A 19,539-nucleotide genomic window follows, 5' to 3' on the forward strand; every position below is an offset into this window, starting at 1 on the left:
GCACGCTTTCCACCTCTATGCACACTTAGACTGCCCCACCTTCTCCCATACTGTCATGAGCTCAATCTTCATGCTTTTAGTCACTACTCAGAATAATACTAAAGTGTTTGTCATCACATCATTGCTAGTTTGAATGAGGTGGAGGAAGAAGGTGGCAGAAGAATAAGAGGACACACGGGAACTTTCCAAAGGCTCCTTTGTTAGGATACACTTCCATGCCGATTTCCTAATACTCAGCCTGGCTCTGAGTCACATGTAACACACACGGCCACAGCAAAGCCACAGGTACCTGCAGGAGGAATCCAAACCGGTAGAGCCGCTGTGGAGAGCCATTGCTAACACCACCAAAACTGTCCATCTATGTGCCCCTTAACTCAGGAATTTCTCGTGAGAAATCTACTCTATAGATATGCTCACACACAATGATCTATGTGCAAGGTTACTCATGCATAATTACTTATAATAGGAAAACCCGTGGAACAGATTAAATGCCTATCAATAGAAAGCTGACTAATAATGGGATATCCTGCAATGGACTACTATGCAGAAGTAAAAAGGTACGAGGATACTCTTTAAATACTGATATGAACTGATCTCTAAGATAAATTATTCAGACAGCATTGGCTGCCTCTGGAGTGGGAAATCAGACGGCCCAGGGACAGAGTTATGAAGACTTTCACTGTATGCTCTTCTGTACAGTTTGAATTGTGAATTTTGTGAATGTTTATCTATTTAAGAAATGATTAAAAATAAATAAAACATTTTTTAAAAGCCTACTGAATAAATAAGGAAACTATAGTGAATGCTAATCAAGTTAAGTCTAGATAGCAAATTCTAGCACCAGGAGAAAGGGAAGAATTCTACAATTTACATGGGAGAGAGGGACAGACACCAAGCAAACACATAACAACATCTCTTTGCTTACTACAAAACACAAGAACCAAAAGTACCGTAATGGTTTCTTTTAAACACTGCAGTTGCAAAACATACAAAAAAGACAGTCACAGCACCAGAAGCGGACTTAACGGTTTGACCAGCCACAATTTTAAAACCTGCCACATTTTATTTCCTGGGTGAGCCATCAAGTTTTTATAAGAAATAATAAAATACTGAGTATGTATTCAAACCAGATAAGAGCACATATTGTGATTTCATGCCTGTGATATAATACAAAACATTGGAAAAATAAGAAAAACACAGCTTATATATATATTTTTGAATGAAATTATCCTCATATTTAACTCCTAACAACTGATGATACCAATTTAATTTATTAAAAAACTACTTTTTAAACTTTCATTTTTTAATTAAAAAATAGCTGAATTACTCTGTGATTTGAATTTTTTTTTAACCTATGTAAAGTCTCTCTATGAATAGACAGAAATCTTCTGAAGAAAGACGCCATGAACTTTTTCCATAGCTTTAAAAACATTTTCCACTAAATTTCTTAAACAGAAAGAATGCTTATATTGTGGATAAATATAGAAAAAGCAGTTACTCGAGGACATACTAATTTTTAAAAAGAACAACCAAAAGCAATTCTTGTAACTGACTTTACGCTACTTAAATGGATCAAAGACGGAACATATAAAAAGTGCATATTTTGCACTATATTGACTATGATTTCAGTGCCCTCTGTAGTAATAATTATGGCCATTTTAGAGATATAGAACTTGGATCAAAAGATCACCAACTTTCCACTGAGTGCCTATTTCAAGTATAACTACAGAATTAAAATTTAAAAACAGTTTTGTTCATGATCTTGAGCAAAATCATGCAAAAAAGGAAATTAAGAACAGAATCGATGCTTCTAAAGATCTTGAACTTTGTTGCTAATTTCTTTCTTCCACCATTCCATCAATATAACTTTCTATATTTTCATGATGACCCATATGCTATTAGAGTGCTTAAGGACAGAACATACTGAAAGTGAAATGTAAAAAAAGTTGAGTTTTACTGACCATGTGATTCTTTCAACTTACTCCTGCGCTGGGTTCTAGCATAAAGTACCACCTGCTGGACAACTTCCAGTTGCTCTTCAATCCGGGGAAAATGGAAGTCAGTGCATTCCTGGCAAACTGTGGCAAAATCTAAGGGACCCAAAACATTTACAAACTTCTAAAGGTTAACTTCCAAATATTTAGTATTCACTTATAGACAATGAGATCTAATAGATATAGAATATAAAATTCACAAGTAAGATTTCTTATACTTGTCCTTTCTATAATTATGCCTTACTAAGCTAGGGTATAGCAATTTTGTTTTGATCAGAAACTTAACCTCTCAATCATTCAAGAGAGTGAACAATTAATAGACAAAGAAATTTTAATATAATTCCAAGTCTTCTTTAAATAATATATACTTTGATCATAAGCCAATCCCAAAAAGTGCTACAGAATACAAGAAGGTTCTTATACTTATGAAAGGAAATAAAACACTATTCAAACTTTTGTGGCACTTTTTTAAAATTGACGTATAATTGACATACACAACACACTAGTTTCAGGTATATAACATGACTCAGTATTTGTATATATTGCAACAGGAACACCACAATAAGTTTAGTTAACATTAGTCACCATACCTAGTTACCAAAAAATTCTTTTCTTGATGAGAACTTTTCAGATTTACACTCTTAGCAACTTTCAAATATGCAATACAGTTATTAAACTATAGACACCATGCTGTACATCACATCCCCAGGACTTATTTATTTTATAACTGGAAGTTTGTACCTTTTGACCACTCTCACCCATTCTGCCCACCCCGACTCCCTGCCTCTGGCAACCAGCAATTTCCTTTCTCTATCTATGTATCTACGAGCTTGCTTTGTTTTGTCTTTTTTAGATTTCACATATAAGTGAGATCATACGGTATTTATCTTTCTGCCTGACATAGCTCACTTAGCATAATCCCTTCAAGGTCCATCCATATTTACTCCAACTTTTTAAAAATGTTATATATTTCAATACACTTTATATATTCAAAAATTTAAAAATAATCATAAAAACTGAGTTGTACTAAGAGGGCAGATAGAATTTTATCCAGCACATTTAAGAAATAGATTATTTTAAAAAAAAACAGATAAAAGGACAGATGGATGAACAAAAATTCACTGAGCCAGGATCTGCTTCTAAATTGAAAAATACACTTATCTTTTGATTATTGTTTTTGTTTCACCTTGAAGTAGGGACCCTGTAAGAGTATTATTTACAATATAATAGAATTGTAAGAAAAATGAACTCTCCTGCAGCACTCCACCCACCTAAAGCATACAATGAACCTGTAACTGCTGTGGCTGGGTGAGTGTTTGTTTGGTCTACTTGAATACTGGGGTGCCTAAAGTTTTTTCAGTTTTTCCATAATTCCTTTCTTTGTAAGAATGGTATTAAAAGGAGAAACTTAATGAAATAAGTACATATGGTGTTAACTTACCTCTTTTAATTCCACTATATGAATTAATTCGATTATCTACTAGTAAAACCAGGCCACAGAGAGATGTGGAATAAAGTGACAGTGCTGTCTGGAGTCGATGGAGTTTCACACCACTCCGATGATTTCTTTTGTGCTTACAGAAGTCCAGCATATCTGCCCTCAGCAATCTCAAATTATGCATGGTCTTTAACTGGGCTCCTAAGGGGGCAGGAAACAGTCCCAGAAAGATACTTAGACAGCTGCAAAAACATCAAGTGTAATAGGCAAGGATCCAGATAAATCTGTGCTTCAATTAATTAAAGATGGGCCTGGGAATTTCCCATTTTAATAACTATTAATACTTAATCTTTCTATTAACAACAAATAATATATAAGCTAAAACAGAAAATTTATAGCCAACAAACTACAGGCTTTCTTGGAGCAGGACATAATTTGGAATTAAAAATAACATGTATATTCTCCCCATATGCTAGGAATTTCTCTCTTATAGCGTAAAAAGTTTCACAAGTTACAATAAATTATGACTGCAAAAAATCAAAACACTTACCTAAGTGAATGGTAAAACTTTCTTCTAACTTTCTCTGTTCCTCATAAATCCTTCCATTTGCTTCTACGGATTCTCTGAACTGGCTTGGCTGAACTTTAATTTCCTCACTGAAATTGATAAATCATCGATATGCTTTTTTGCACGCTTGTCAAGAACTTTTCTTAAAGGAAGGAAAGCTTTATCATGAAAAGAGACAAAACTAAAGAGCTGAAAGTAGCACTTAATTTCCTCCTGAACTCACACTTTGTTTTTCCTCCTGAACTCACACTTTGCCCACGGCAACAGGCAAGATCAGCAGCACCAGCAGGTTCTAACGTTTCCACTAGCTGTTTCACTTCCGTGTTTCACTGTTATTGTTTTCAGTCATTACAACATCAATTCATATATTATCATTTAATATTTCTTAGTGGCCTAAGAGTGATTAAGTGATTAACTTATTACTTTAAAACAACATATTTTTAAAAATGTAATATGTCCCATATCAGGGCTGGCTCCGGGCAAAACTTGAATATAGAGGTAAAGTAACAGAAATGAGAATTCAAAATTTAAAAGTAAAATAAAAGGAATAATAAAAAAAGAAGTTCACTTTGATGTAGTATTCACATCCTCTATTTTTTTTTTTTTTTACCATTTCCTGTTTTTTTCCCACCAACATTCTCCTCCCATTGAAGGACTTCTCTGCGCCTGCTACACTGCTCTGATGTTTCCTGAAAAGGCTACCATGGAGGGACTATAACCGCATAACTGCTCAGTTCCAGTTTCGTGGATGCTGAAGATGATATTAGTCTGTAACAGTCATCCATTCCCCAGACTAAAGTTTGGGGATTAATCTAAATAGCCTCATTAGACTCACTGACTAATTTCATCAGTAAAGATGGCAAATTTAAACCTAAAAATAAGTTTATATTAATAAAATATCCTCATCTTACAATGCAGAAAGCCGCAAGAGAATGTTATTCTCACTCTGATAACAGAAAAAGTCAGGTAATCTACAAAAGCATCATTATTACATCAGAGATTTGATGTAACAAGGCAACCAAGTAAACTAGCTTCTAAAGTGTGACACAACTCTCCAAGGGGAGCCGGGACACACAACTTTCCTTTTTGGCAGAGCATGGTAGAGACAGGTTGCTGTAACGTGAAGGAGCAAGAAGAAGTCAGCTAAAATTGTAATGAGTTCTTAAAGGTCAAGAACGGGTTACATTTAGAAGAGCTAGAAGCCCCAGACACAAGAGAAATCTGCATGCACTTGCAAACTCTTGTCCTTTGGTCTCCACCAGTGCTTCCAAGAAAAGACTGGGGCAGGGCAGGAGACAAGAGAGACCCCTTGGTGGCACAGGCAGAAACGCTGTTTTAAGAGAATGTTCCAAGCTCAAGGCCCAGATCCACAGGGCTTGCTCATGACTAAAGATGGACAAAGACGACAGAGACCAGTCTCCCACTCCCAACTATGAGCCAGGCATCAAGTAATAAACAAGAGTCTATTGCTGCGGGTGTAGAGCAAGAGGACAGAAAGAGAACTCATACTGTGGCAAAGACTCGCAAAGACTAGAGAGCTGAGGACGGAGCAGAAAGACCGGGAAAACCCTCTAGAACCCAAAGCCCCGCTCTAAATACAAAGTGGCAGCAGCTTGTTCCCGGAGAAAACCAAGCCTGTGGTGTACTGAAAGAACAAAACCCAGACTCAGCTCAACTGTTAGTGACTACATTTGCATGACCTTCACCTTAATGGCCTGTTCATTTCCGGACATAAGCATTGTTTACCTCAGTCTCTTCTCTTCTAATGCACACAATATCCATCATTCAGTTAAAAAAAAAAAAGGAGGAAGACACCCAAAAAGGAAAGGAAAAAAAATTTAATTAAAATGAAACACTTTCCTCTTTGAAAGACATTATTAAGAAAATGAAAAGACAAGCTACAGGTAAGAGAAAATATTTGTAAAACACATATCTGATGAAGGATTTGTATCCAGAATATATAAAGAATTCTCACAACTCAATAATAAGAAAAAAACAAAGGGGAGATATGGATGGAAGATCAGCTCATGAAAAAATGTTCAACATTATTAGTCATCAGGGAAATGCAAAGTAAAATCACAATGAAACCCCACTACAAAGCCTACTAGAATGGCTAAATACCCATACCAAGCATCAACGAGATGTGGAGCATCTGAAACCCTCATACATCCTCATACACCACCATTGGTGGTGGTAATGCAAAATGGTACAGCCACTTTGGAAAACAGTCTGGCAATTTCTTATAAAGTTAGATATACACTTAACAAGTGATCCAGCAATCCCACTTGTAGGTATTTACGTCTAGAAATAAAAATATATGTCTCTACAAAGATCTGTATGTGAATGTTTACATCAGCTTTATTTATAACTGCCAAAATCTAGAAATACCTCAAATGTCCATCATGGAATGAACAGATAAACAAAGAATGACAAAATACTACTGAGCAATCAAAAGGAAAGAACCACTCAAAAACGAAATGACATGAGTGAGTCTCAAAGGCATTATGCTAAGTGAAAGAAGTAAGAACAAACTGCTATATACATAGTTTGATTCCATTTATATGACATTCTGGAAAAATCAAAACTATAGGGACAGAAACGGACCAGGTTGCCAGGAGCTGGGCAAGGGGAAAGTAGATTAACTATAAAGGTGTAAAGCGAAATGCTATATATTGATTGCAGTGATGGTTTCATGACTAATTCAGTTTGTCAAAACTCATGAAAATGTAAACCTAAAACAGGTGAATTTCACTTCAGGTAATTTATCCTTCAATAGACTTGACTTTTAAAAACAAAAGCAAAAATAAATGAATAAAAACAGAACACCACTTTTTACCAAGATCATATAGGAGTTCTGCATGTAGTTGTGCTGAAAACTGGCTTCTGCTCCCCAAGGAAACCCATATCAAAAAGGAAAGCAAACTAACAAGTCACAGCAAAAACACTCTCTCCTAAGAATATCTGGTTTTTAAAAGAAGCAGCAGCTGGAGGCCAATATTTACACAATGGAATTGATCTTATAGTCTAGATTTCTGAAACTAGAGCAGCAAAGCGAGAGAGAATTTTTGTAGCAAAGGGCTTTCTCGGCTTCCTTAAATCAGTGACTTTCCCCCTTTTTAACCTCAATATGCAGTGTATATTTTACATTCTGGCTCAATACACATTCACCTATAGAAAACTTCATGCATGATGCCCTCTGATCTTTTTTCCCTACTCTACTCTACTCTGTTCTGTTCCCTTCATTTTATTGTTAATTTAAAAAGTCTGATTGGAAAGTAAGGGATCTAGAATGGTCCCTAGCAGACCGCAACCAGCAGTTTAAGAAACACCATTGTACATTTTGGCATACAGATGTTCCCAACCCAATTTTCCCCCACCACTCCCTTTTTATTGTGTTCACTATTTTCATCTGAAATGAGGAGCACGGTCAAATATGATAGCATCAAGGATGTTATCCCACTTCTAATCATAAAAAATTGTTTCAGTATTTCCAAGGTGTTGTCTTGGGGAAAACACTAAGACAAATGAAAGATGATAATATTTAGATAAGAGGTGATATAGATATTAGGTAAACAGTTTAATCATAATCCATCCATCTGCCTGTTTGTCCACCCATCCTATAAATATTTACTGAGTAGGTCTTATGTGTCAGTGTCAAGAGGCAGACACTTGGCAAGCATCTGGGTATACAACAGTAGAAAAAACAGATGTTTTTTGTCTTCAAGGCAAGACTAGTGAGGGAGACTGACATTATACCAATAAAATGCTGCTTCTAAAAGTTTATAGCATCTACTAACAAATGCTGGAAACAGGATTATTATTCTGTACTAAGTATGTTTCCAATTGAATATACTTTTGGATTTGAAAGAAAAAAGAAATTCTCAAATATCTGAGTATACAGCCAGGAAATGACAAGCTCTAGGGCAGTAGGTGAAGCACAATGTATTTAGGCCATGAGGTACCATACAGGTTATGCATTATGGGAAGTCCTCTAGACTATTTTTGTACCTTGTACATACATCTCTTACTGCACATATCACTCTATACAGTATTGTTTTATTTACAGGTCAGTCCCTCTTGCTGGAATACAAGCTCTGCATGGGCAGATATATTTTTTGTTTTTCTACTTAGAGTACTTGGCTTTTAAGATGCATTCAACCAATGTTTATTTCACTGAATGGAAACCAATTTAAAGAAATCAGAGACGGTACTCAGGGTATTTAGATATACACCTAAGAGATTTATGAGGCTAAGTTCTGGGGGGAAATTACTATTTTAAACCAAGCAATTAACCCCCTTCTCAAAAAATCCACACAATGTCTATAACACAAAAGGTGTTAAAAGAAGGATAAACTTATCTTGAATTTTCATTGATAACTTAAAAATATCTACAACTAAAAAGGTTCAATTTTATAATAAACACCAACTATTACTAACAGTGAGCTTTCATTTAATAAGAACAACAGAAGATTCGTACCTGAGGGAGCTGTTGTTGGGGTTTTTTAGGTCTTGATGAAGTTTTATCACCCACTCCTGATACTCTTGCTTCTGGATGGCAGTTGATTGTTTTAATTCATTTGACCATTTATTTTCTAAGTCCTAAAAAAGGGACGGTACACCAACTGCTTAGTTTTTTTACAAAAGTAAATAAGTAAAAGAAAATGCAACTGCATATATTAAAGTCATTGTACTTCGCTTACTTGCTGGGATTCAAAATGCTGAGCAGCCAGTGAATTTACATCTTGATCTGTCAGGGATTTTCCCAATTCTTGCATCACTTTTTCCATTTCAATACCTTGTCTAAAACATAAATCAGCAGAAGAGACATATTCATTAAATGTTTAAGCTATACGGCCACTCCAGACTCACTGAACAATCTCTACAAAGTGAAAATAAAATTTTTATTTTATAGGAATATGTCCAGGAATGGCAACTATAATACTTGGAAAGTACCTTAAAGCCCTGGAAATGGAGATGTAGAAATGATAATGTCATATAATATCAATAATGTCATTTGTACAGCTACATTTTGATCTAAATTTAATGCATGGATGAAGGCAGTCAAAATCTGGGTGCTCTTTCAATTTCCATGGCTAATGTTTAAATGCCCAGATCCTTTTTCATCTGCAGATTTCCTCAAAGGTAACACTCTGCAAGTCCAGCTTAAATACATTTTCTATTTATTTGTCCATGAGTTAAAGTGACTCCAAGCTTTGAAAAATTAGTTTATATTCTAACCAGAAGCTGCCCATTAGGTTCTAAGAATCAAACTGGTATTAAGTCACAATGTTCCCTTTACAGAGGAAGATAAAATGCATTGTACATATATACAATATGAAAGTTATGTTTAGTCTTACCTTCATTTACCCAAATAAATAATGTGCGGAAATTAAAAACGGTATTCCCTACAGGAAAAACTAGCCAATGGTGTCAGAAGTTCAGATAATGGTTATGTGGGGGGGGGAAATGGGTAGTGTCTAGATGGGCGTGAGGGAGCCTTCCGCAGAGCTGGAAAGATTCTATTTTGTGATCTGGGTGATGACTGCATGGGTGTGCTTACTTTGTGAAAATTTATTGAGCTGTACATCTGCCATTTGTTGCCTTTTCTGTGTATATATTTATTTTTAACTGAGGAAGATTCACCCCGAGCTAACATCTGTTGCCAATCTTCCTCCTTTTTTGCTGAGGAAGATCAGCCCTTAGCTAATATCTGTGCCAATCTTCCCCCACTTTACACGTGGGTCACCATCACAGCATGGCTGAGGAATGGTGCAGGTCCTTGCCCAGGATCCGGACGCACGAACCCAGACCACTGAAGCACAGCGTGCTGAACCTAACCACTACGCCATGGGGCCAGCCCCGTATGTATATTTTAACAAATAAATTCACTTAAATTAGATTCAAATTAATTTAATTTCAAATTTCAAATTAAAAAATTATCTTCTAATACAAATGCTTAAAAAAAGTTTCTTCTAAAACATATTTCAAACAAACTTGGAAAGAATGAAACAAAGACATGAACTAAAAGGATTTTGCTATCATTCTATTTAAGTCAATTGCTCTTAAAAGAGAATTTATACGTATTTATAACAACTGATTAAGATGCTTAAACATTTATGATAAATGAAATATTCATATGTTATACATTTATATATTTCTCTATATATCTTCTACCATTAAATATTTAATACCATTTAGTCTCCACTTATTTCTAATGCAGTTGACCCTATTAACATTTAATAACTACTAGAGGTCAGGTGAAGATTATACTTGCAAGTTAAATTGTTTTTTTTAAAACAGAAATAACTGCTAAACATTTATAAATACAGATATATTAATATTTTACATTACACATGTTCCCTCTAGTGGATAAAAAGTATCATTGCCATTTTTAAGTTTAAAGAAGTATCTTGAATCTGGTTTGCTAAAAGAAACAAATTTCCAGAACAATAAGAGAACACTCATGTCCAGATATGGAATTTTCTGGGAGGTGTGGTGAGTAGGCAGCAAAGCGGGCCACAGCTAGGGCAGCCTACCAGCCGAAGGAAAGTGCTAGTGACAGCTACTGAGATGGACCCCAGCGAGAACTTCTAAATACAGTCATGCACTGCATAACGACGTCTCAGTCAAGTCGGACCACATATGTGAGGGTGGTACCACGAGATTAGTACCATACAGCCTGCGTGTGTAGCAGGCTATACCATCTGGGTTTGTGTAAGTACAGGCTACAATGTTCGCACAATGACGAAATCACCTAATGACACATTTCTCAGTGCATCCCCGTTGGTGAGTGATGCAGGACTGCACCTATGGGGCAGAATGAGTGTAGTCCCAGAAAACCTGAGATCCAAGAAGAGATTCAGAAAAAGTTGAAGGTTCTATTATTTGAAGCCCTGGTCGAAAAAATCAACCAAATTAAGTTTAACAGAAGGTAACTAATTAGTATTAGTAATTATGCTTTTATATATTTGTAAGAATCTAATTTGTATTTCATTACTTTAAAAATACATTCACAATTTTACTGGCTACATAACAAAGAACTAGAAAAAATCAAATTCTCGTCCCCCGCAGGGACACAGCTTCAGCTATGCACCTGGGGGCAGCTACCCATACCACAGGTATTCCACCTAGAAAGGCATAAAGTGCCTCAACATAGGCAACCAGCAAACCCAAAACTATAAAGGTGACAATGTCTCAAAACATCATGTTCTTTTTGACACACAGAGAGTTCTAATGTGTTACTGGCTATGAGAATAAAAGGTCCAGAAGAGTGGAATTATCATGAAAATTTACAAATCTGTACAATTTCATAAAAATGCTGATCTGGTACACAAAACAGAGTATCCCTCGGGAAAAAATGATGAAACCCATTTGCTTACGATTTTTGTGTTTTAAGTTTTCTTAACTATGACAGCCCTCAAAGTAACAGATTATTCTCATCTTCTAGCCCTGGTGTTTTCTAATGTGAAGCTAATGACAGCCAAGAGTGAACCAGTACATCATTCTAAATTTAGCTCTTTGGGACTGATTATTAAATCAGTCAGAAAAAATCAATGTAACTTGGTCCTAATATACTTCCACAATCAAAGAAATTTTATGTCAGCAATACTAAAAAAATTATCTTAATGCCATGTACACCTAAATTCTTAAGTAAATGTTTTTAAGGTAATAAATGTTCTTAGATTCTGCTAGATACAATGGATTATCTAGAAGGAGACATATATCCTGAATTACTACTACAATTTACAGAATTACTAGAAAGTAGTCCGGAAAGTCACACTTTAAAATAAATAATGCTAACAATTTTTTACTTCCTCTTAAGGAAAAAAAGAATCATAAAATCATTGTTTGCACATTGTATTAAGTAATCCACACAGAAGGAATCAAATCTAATTAAAATTTCTGGGAATAACAGTGTTATTTTTTTCCTCCTGTCCAGTAGGCTTAGCAAAGGAACTGAGAGTGCCCCTGGAATGAGCAACAGCAGGATTTTAAACAGGTTCTGAATAGGCAGACAGCACGGTACAGTGGCTAAGAGCTTTGGAGTCAGACTTCCTGGTTTCAAACTCCAGCTTGTCCTTAGACAAGTTACTTAAGGTATTTAAGCCTCTGTTTCCTCTTCTGTAAAATGGGGATAATAATAGTGGGTTGTAATGAGGATCAAATGAGACAGGGCATCTGTTACGGACTGCATGTTTGTGTTCCTCAAAATTCCTATGTTGAAACTCCAACCCCCAAGGTCATGGTGTTTGGAGGTGGGCCTTTGGGAGGTAATTAGGTTTAGATGAGCTCATGAGGCGCGAGCCCTCATGATGGAATTAGTGCCTAGAGGAAGAGATGCTCGAGCTCTCCTAGGAGACGCGCGCCAGGAGCAGGCACTGAGGAAAGGCCATATGAGCACACACCCAGAGGCACTGTCTACCAGCCAGGCAGCAAGTCCTCAGCACACACCGAATCTGCAGGCCCCTGGATGTTGGACTACCCAGCCTCCAGCACTATGAGAAATAAATTTCTGTTGTTTAAGCCACCCAGTCTATAGTATTTTGTTATCGCTGCCCAAGCTGACTAAGACAGCATCCAAAGCCCTTTGTCGCACAGCACCTGGAAGAAAGCAAACCAGCCACCGAAGTGAGCAACTCCTCTTATTAGAAAGAAGGATACATAATGTGACTGTAATTTGTTTAGGTCAATCACTTGAGAAGTTCTATACACCTCCGAGGACCTCACCTTCCCAGCTGAAATGACAACTTGAAACACATAAGAAAATTAATTTCTAATATTAAAGAATTTCTACTATATTAATATTAAAGAATTTCTATTTTATTCTTCATTTTATAAAGAAATGAAAACAAGCTGTTCTGCATGCCATCATATTTGACAATGTAACATTTAATTATGATAATGCAAGAAATTTGACATACCTCTCTCGTAATTTCTTCAGCTCCACATCTCTCTCGCCAATCAGTTCTGAGATGCTAACAAAGTAGTTATGTTCCAGATTTAGGAGGGTCTCCGAGGCAGGAGAATGGATTAGGCCATGGTACACATCTGCGAAGTCTTCATCCCAGCTGGGCTCTTCAGGCCTCGCGTGCTCCAGGGTGGTCTAGAAGAGGACACAGAGCCATTCTCAAAGCACCATACAGTACTTTCACCCAACACACTACCAGAAAGGTATGTACACTGTATTCCATTTTCGTACAGCAGACAAGGACAGCAAGACCCTCTACTTACATATGTGTAGATATGTTAGACAGAATTATCTGAGTACGCAAAAAAAAACGGAAAGATATAAACTAAGTTGTTAATACAGGTTACCCTGAGGCAGGGATACGGGCAAGGTGCTAATGTGGAGGAAGGGAGAGAAAGTGCCCACAATGAAACACATGCAAGTGTGCTGTGAGCCCACCTCTGCAACATCACACACTCACACAGACGGAGGGTGATCAACACATGTAAGTATGCTATGAGCCCACCTCTGTAACACGGCACACACTCACACAGACGGAGGGTGATCAACACATGCAAGTGTACTATGAGCCCACCTCTGTAACACGGCACACACTCACACAGACGGAGGGTGATCAACACATGCAAGTATGCTATGAGCCCATCTCTGTAACACGGCACACACTCACACAGACGGAGGGTGATCAACACATGTAAGTATGCTATGAGCCCATCTCTGCAACACGGCACACACTCACACAGACGGAGGGTGATCACAAACGTTAAGTATGCTATGAGCCCATCTCTGTAACACGGCACACACTCACACAGACGGAGGGTGATCAACACATGCAAGTGTGCTATGAGCCCACCTCTGTAACACGGCACACTCACACAGACGGAGGGTGATCACAAACGTTAAGTATGCTATGAGCCCATCTCTGTAACACGGCACACACTCACACAGACGGAGGGTGATCAACACATGTAAGTATGCTATGAGCCCATCTCTGTAACACGGCACACACTCACACAGACGGAGGGTGATCACAAACGTTAAGTATGCTATGAGCCCATCTCTGTAACATCACACACACTCACACAGACGGAGGGTGATCAACACATGTAAGTATGCTATGAGCCCATCTCTGTAACACGGCACACACTCACACAGACGGAGGGTGATCAACACATGTAAGTGTGCTATGAGCCCATCTCTGTAACACGGCACACACTCACACAGACGGAGGGTGATCAACACATGTAAGTATGCTATGAGCCCATCTCTGTAACACGGCACACACTCACACAGACGGAAGGTGATCACAAACGTAAGTATGCTATGAGCCCATCTCTGTAACATCACACACACTCACACAGACGGAGGGTGATCAACAAAACACTAATGGTGGCTATTTCAGGGCAGTGGGATTTCTGATGACTTTTACACTCTTTATATTCTAACGTATGATATTATATAATAATTTGCATTTTGATACAATTATGTAATCAGAAAAAAGCTTTTCATTATTAAAAAATATATTGCTAGAAAGGTTTCATAGGCTATATATTTAGAAAATGAAGTTACCTATGTGATAACATTGACCTTGAAAACCCAATCCATGCATAGGATTTTATATGGAGATATACGTGCGCAATTTTCTTTTTCTGAACTTTTCTAGTACTCCATTTTCTTTAGAAAATGTAAGCATGCTTTTAAGTATATGAAAACGGCAGTTGTCAAAAGGATAAAGGGACTGAGCAAACCCTGATAAACAGAGAAACAGAAACATGCAGAGGCAAAACAGGGACAGCCTCAGGACACACACCAGTCAGTCCAGGGAAGGAGAGGCCTGCTCACGACACGGGATGTGTCGACACAGCAGACAGACACAGTGCTTTAGAGCTGAGGAAACTGATGTGCTGAGAAGTCCCTCGTCAAAGAGCGTACAATTCAATGGCACAAGTGGAAGTGACCCCAAGATTCAACGCTTTTCCTATTATTGACCTTTGTACACAGACCCCTGTATAAAAGAACAATCTAAAGTCTTACCTTTTTTTTCACCAATGCAAACATCAAAAACTGGAATCTATGACATGACTCAGAGTAATAATTTACCTTAAAACAAATGAGTGAATCACTGAAACAACTATCTTGAACTCCGTCAGTCAACAGCTAAACTTTTCCCCTTGTTTTCTTTCACTTACACTTCAATCAACTGCCAGATCAGGAGGGAAGAATTTAAGACTAGCTGTATCTAGAAGATGGATTTCATTTACTCTATGCCTCTGAAAACCTGAAACTGCATTCTGATATCAGCTCTACACCTTTAGACCTGGCACTGCTCTAGGATTATAAACAGTCCACGTGACTTAAGCTCTGCTCAAAATTCACTTCGGGCTCATGCTGAAATTTGGTAGGAAGGAGCCAGTGTGGATCACAGAAATCTGCTAGGTCCTACAGAACACCAGACATTCGGTAACCCCACTAACCAGATCAGCTAACTATAATAATTTGCAGCATCAATTTAAAATTCAGCCTAGAGCCAGCCTTACAAATAAGCAGAAGCTACCTATTTGAGAAGCATTAAGCAGGGTTCTTCCTTGACCTAACTCACACCATTCCCTCAGGAGAGGCAATACTAAAAAGGGGATTGTGACAGCTGGGAGGAATGGGGCATTGAGTAAGGGCCTGTAGAGAGGAAACTTCAATGTCCAAGCCATTATTTCTCCATCTCCACCTTCGGGCATAAAGTTCAGCTTTGTTGAGGCTCAACCCATTTGGCACTCTATCTTTCACAGACATCATCATCTAACAACCTAGCTGCCACTCACCCTCTTTCATTTAAAGCTTTGTCACCGAGTTCACAGACTTCCTTTCTGTCCCACATCCTGTCATCAATCTGGGTCACTTGGATGTCCACGTAGACAACTCATCCAATGCCTCGCCTTCTTACTTCCCCGAACTCCGCACCTTCAATAAGCTCTCCACTTCACCTCAGTCATCCATTCCACATCATCACCAGGAACAGCTCAACCTCTAAAGTTCAAACATTCAGTCTGTGACTATAACCTCCAACCAAGATTTCTCATTCAACTGCTCCCAGGCAAATGGTTCTTTAACTTCATCAGGACCTCCACCCCACAGACACTCCCTATTTTCTCATTTGCTATCAGCCAGTAGCTTCCACCTAGCTTATGTTTAGAGTGTAGAGACCAGAAGCAGAAAAAGATGGCCATCAACAGATCCTCTGACAGAAGACAAGGAAACACGGAAGAAAATAGAATTACTCTACAAAGTAGGAATTAACAGTCGTAGACACTTGAGTAAACCATCAGAACCTCCTTATACCATGCAAGTACATCCATCAAAGCACAGCTCTGACACCGTATCAGGGGCAACCATCCTCTACAACGTAAATTTCTTATAAAACAGCAGCATCTTCAGCACCTCTCTGCTGTGATGGGACAGTCCTCCCTCCACAGCAGTGCCTGACTGTATCACATAAAGGTATAACAACATATTTATAAGGATGACCCAGGGTCAACAAGAAGTTAGAATTGAATTTTATTCACTATGATGAAGAAAGCAAAGAAATAGGTACTACATTTTTAAAAGATCCTCGTCAAAAGGTGGCTAAGGTAAAAGTTTCATTATTTAAATATGTCAGCGTCTGGGGGCCAGCCTGGTGGTGCAGTGGGTAAGTGTGCACATTCCGCTTTGGCGGCCTGGGGTTCACCAGTTCTGATCCCGCGTATGAACACGGCACCACTTGGCAAAGCCATGCTGTGGCAGGCGTCCCTCATATAAAGTAGAGGAAGATGGGCATGGATGTTAGCTCAGGGCCAGTCTTCCTCAGCAAAAAGAGGAGGGTTGGCAGCAGTTAGCTCAGGGCTAATCTTCCTCAAAAAAAAAGAAAAATAAACAAATGTCAGCATCTGAAGTATCTAGCAAATCCATTTATAGAAAATGGAGTTCATTCCTTCACAGCCCTAGCTAACTCGCATTACCAAAGACATTATGTTATTTTGCCTCTTCCTTGATGCTCCAATCATTCCTCTCAAGGTCACTGACAAACTACTTACCCACATCCTGCAGAGATGCTTCGTTCGGCCCCTTCTGTCTCATCTACTACGCCCTTCTGCTGCCACTGTCAGTGTCTGCTGCTAATCATACTTCGATTCTTCTAATCTCCACAAACCTGCATCTTCTAATTTCTGCCAGCCTTTTTGCTATCTACAATATAGTTTCTTTTTCTTTTTGAATTCTTTCTTTTTGGTCTCTGATTCCCATGTTTCTGGAGCTGGTACTGAGTGGTTTCGCTTTTGTAATTTTTACAGCCACTGACAGCCCAATCATATCCAGTGGGTACAACAATATTTGGGTCTTCTCAGCTATTTTCCTGACTGTTAATATTTCCTTTTTCACAGCTAGAGATAGCTTCTTTGCTTTTTGTTTCCTAAACTATTTAAAAACAAACAAGCTGCTACAGTTCTAGAATGCTGGGCTTGTTTTCTTCAAGAACTCCTTCTTGACCAGTCTTTCTTCCTCCCACTTCCCTAGGTGTTCCCACAGGATTTACCCTGATCCTAACACAGACTGCACAGTGTTATAATAGTCCGCGGATTTCTCTGTCTCTTCCTACTAGACTGTAAGCTCCTTGAGGGCAAAGACTTATCCTCAGCTGTAAACCTAACCCATTTTAGAAGTACAAAAAATACTGGTTGAATTAAGTGGAATTACTTCTTTAATTCATCTTACAGCTTTATTCGTTATCAGAAGGAAGATTAAGTTTTTAAAATTGTATTTATCACAGACAGATCTTTTTTTAACGCAACAGTTACGTTTTCAACATTTAAAATAATATGTGCAAATAGCGCCACACCTTTTCTGGTGTTGTTGTTAGGATGGCATATGGGAATTTTTTATTGAGTTCTTAACAGTTCACATCAATATGAGATTTCAGTTGTACATTATTTCTTGTCTGTCATCACATAGGTGCTCCCCTTCACTCCCTGTACCCACTCCCCAGGCCCCCTTCCCCAGGTAATCACTGAACTGTTTTCTTTGTCCGTGTGCTTGTTTATATTCCACATACGAGTGAAATCATCTGGTGTTTGTCTTTCTCAGTCTGGATTATTTTGCCTAGCATAATGCCCTCCAGGTTGTTCCATGTTGTTGCAAATGGGATGAATTTGTCTTTTTTATGGCTGAGTAGTATTTCACTGTATACATTTACCACATCTTCTTTATCCAATCATCCATTGATGGGCACTTGGATTGTTCCCATGTCTTGGCTATTGCGAATAGTGCTTCAATGAACATATGGGTGCAGATGTTACTTTAGATTGTTGATTTCAAATTGTTTGGGTAGATACCCAGTAGTGGGATAGCTGGGTCATATGGCAGTTCTATTTTCACTTTTTTGAGGAAGCTCCATACTGTTTTCCACAGCGGCTGCACCAGTTTGCATTACCACCAGCAGTGTATGAGAGTTCCCTTTTCTCCACACCCTCTCCAACATTTGCTATTTTTAGTCTTAGTGATTACAGCCGTTTTAACAGGCGTAAGGTGGTATCTTAGTGTAGTTTTGATTTGCATTTCCCTGTGATGATTAGTGACGCTGAACATCTTTTCAAGTGTTTATTGGCCAGCTATATATCTTCTTGGAAAAATGTCTGTTCATATCCACTGCCCATTTTTTGATCGGGTTGTTTGTTTTTTTGTTGTTCAGTTGTGTGAGTTCCTTATACATTATGGAGATTAACTCCTTGTCAGATACATGATTTGCAAATATTTTCTCCCAACTGGTGAGTTGTCTCTTTGTTTTGATTCTGGTTTCTTTTGCCTTGCAGAAGCTCTTTAGTCTGATGAACTCTCACTTATTTATTTTTTCTTTTGTTTCCCTTGTCTGAGAAGACACGGTATTCGAAAAGATCCTTTTTATTTTTTAGTTCGATGTCAAAGAGTGTACTACCTATACTATCTTCCAGGAGTTTTATAGTTTCAGTACTTATCTTCAAGGCTTTGATCCATTTTGAGTTTATTTTTGTGTATGGTGTGAGATAATGGTCTACCTTCATTCTTTTGCATGTGGCTGTCCAGTTTTCCCAACACCATTTATTGAAGAGACTGTCTTTTCTCCACTGTATGTTCTTGGCACCTTTGTCGAAAATTAGCTGTCCGTAGATGTGTGGTTTTATTTCTGGGCTTTCAGTTCTGTTCCATTGATCTGTGTGCCTGTTTTTGTACCAGTACCATGCCGTTTTGATCACTATGGCTTTGTAATACATTTTGAAGTCAGGGATTGTGATACCTCCAGCTTTGTTCTTTTTTCTCAGGATCGCCTTAGCAATTTGGGGTCTTTGGTTACCCCATATGAATTTTAGGATTCTTTGCTCTATTTCCATGAAGAATGTGACTGGGATTCTGATTGCGACTGCAATGAATCTGCAGATTGCTTTGGGTAGTATGGACATTTTAACTATATTTATTCTTCCAACTCGTGCATGGAATCTCCTTCTATCTCCTTATGTCATTATCAATTTCTTTCAGTCATGTCTTATAGTTTTCATTGTATAAGTCCTTCACC

At 38.0% G+C, this 19,539-nt stretch overlaps 1 protein-coding gene across 5 annotated transcripts in view; it reads right to left on the bottom strand.

Moving 5' to 3' along the window:
• FERRY3 (FERRY endosomal RAB5 effector complex subunit 3) overlaps window positions 1-19,539 on the bottom strand; it is a 43,975-nt gene that overhangs the window by 19,300 nt on the left and 5,136 nt on the right. For all 5 annotated transcript variants that reach the window (XM_023643004.2, XM_023643005.2, XM_023643007.2 and 2 more), the window contains 6 exons: window positions 12,922-13,103; window positions 8,701-8,800; window positions 8,478-8,599; window positions 3,983-4,089; window positions 3,436-3,633; window positions 1,962-2,090 (listed from right to left, as the gene is read on the bottom strand). In XM_023643004.2, coding sequence (XP_023498772.1) covers window positions 1,962-2,090; window positions 3,436-3,633; window positions 3,983-4,089; window positions 8,478-8,599; window positions 8,701-8,800; window positions 12,922-13,103 — 838 coding nt within the window. The remainder of the gene's footprint in view (window positions 1-1,961; window positions 2,091-3,435; window positions 3,634-3,982; window positions 4,090-8,477; window positions 8,600-8,700; window positions 8,801-12,921; window positions 13,104-19,539) is intronic.

Source organism: Equus caballus, chromosome 6, assembly GCF_041296265.1.
Source record: "Equus caballus isolate H_3958 breed thoroughbred chromosome 6, TB-T2T, whole genome shotgun sequence".
NCBI lineage: Eukaryota > Metazoa > Chordata > Mammalia > Perissodactyla > Equidae > Equus > Equus caballus.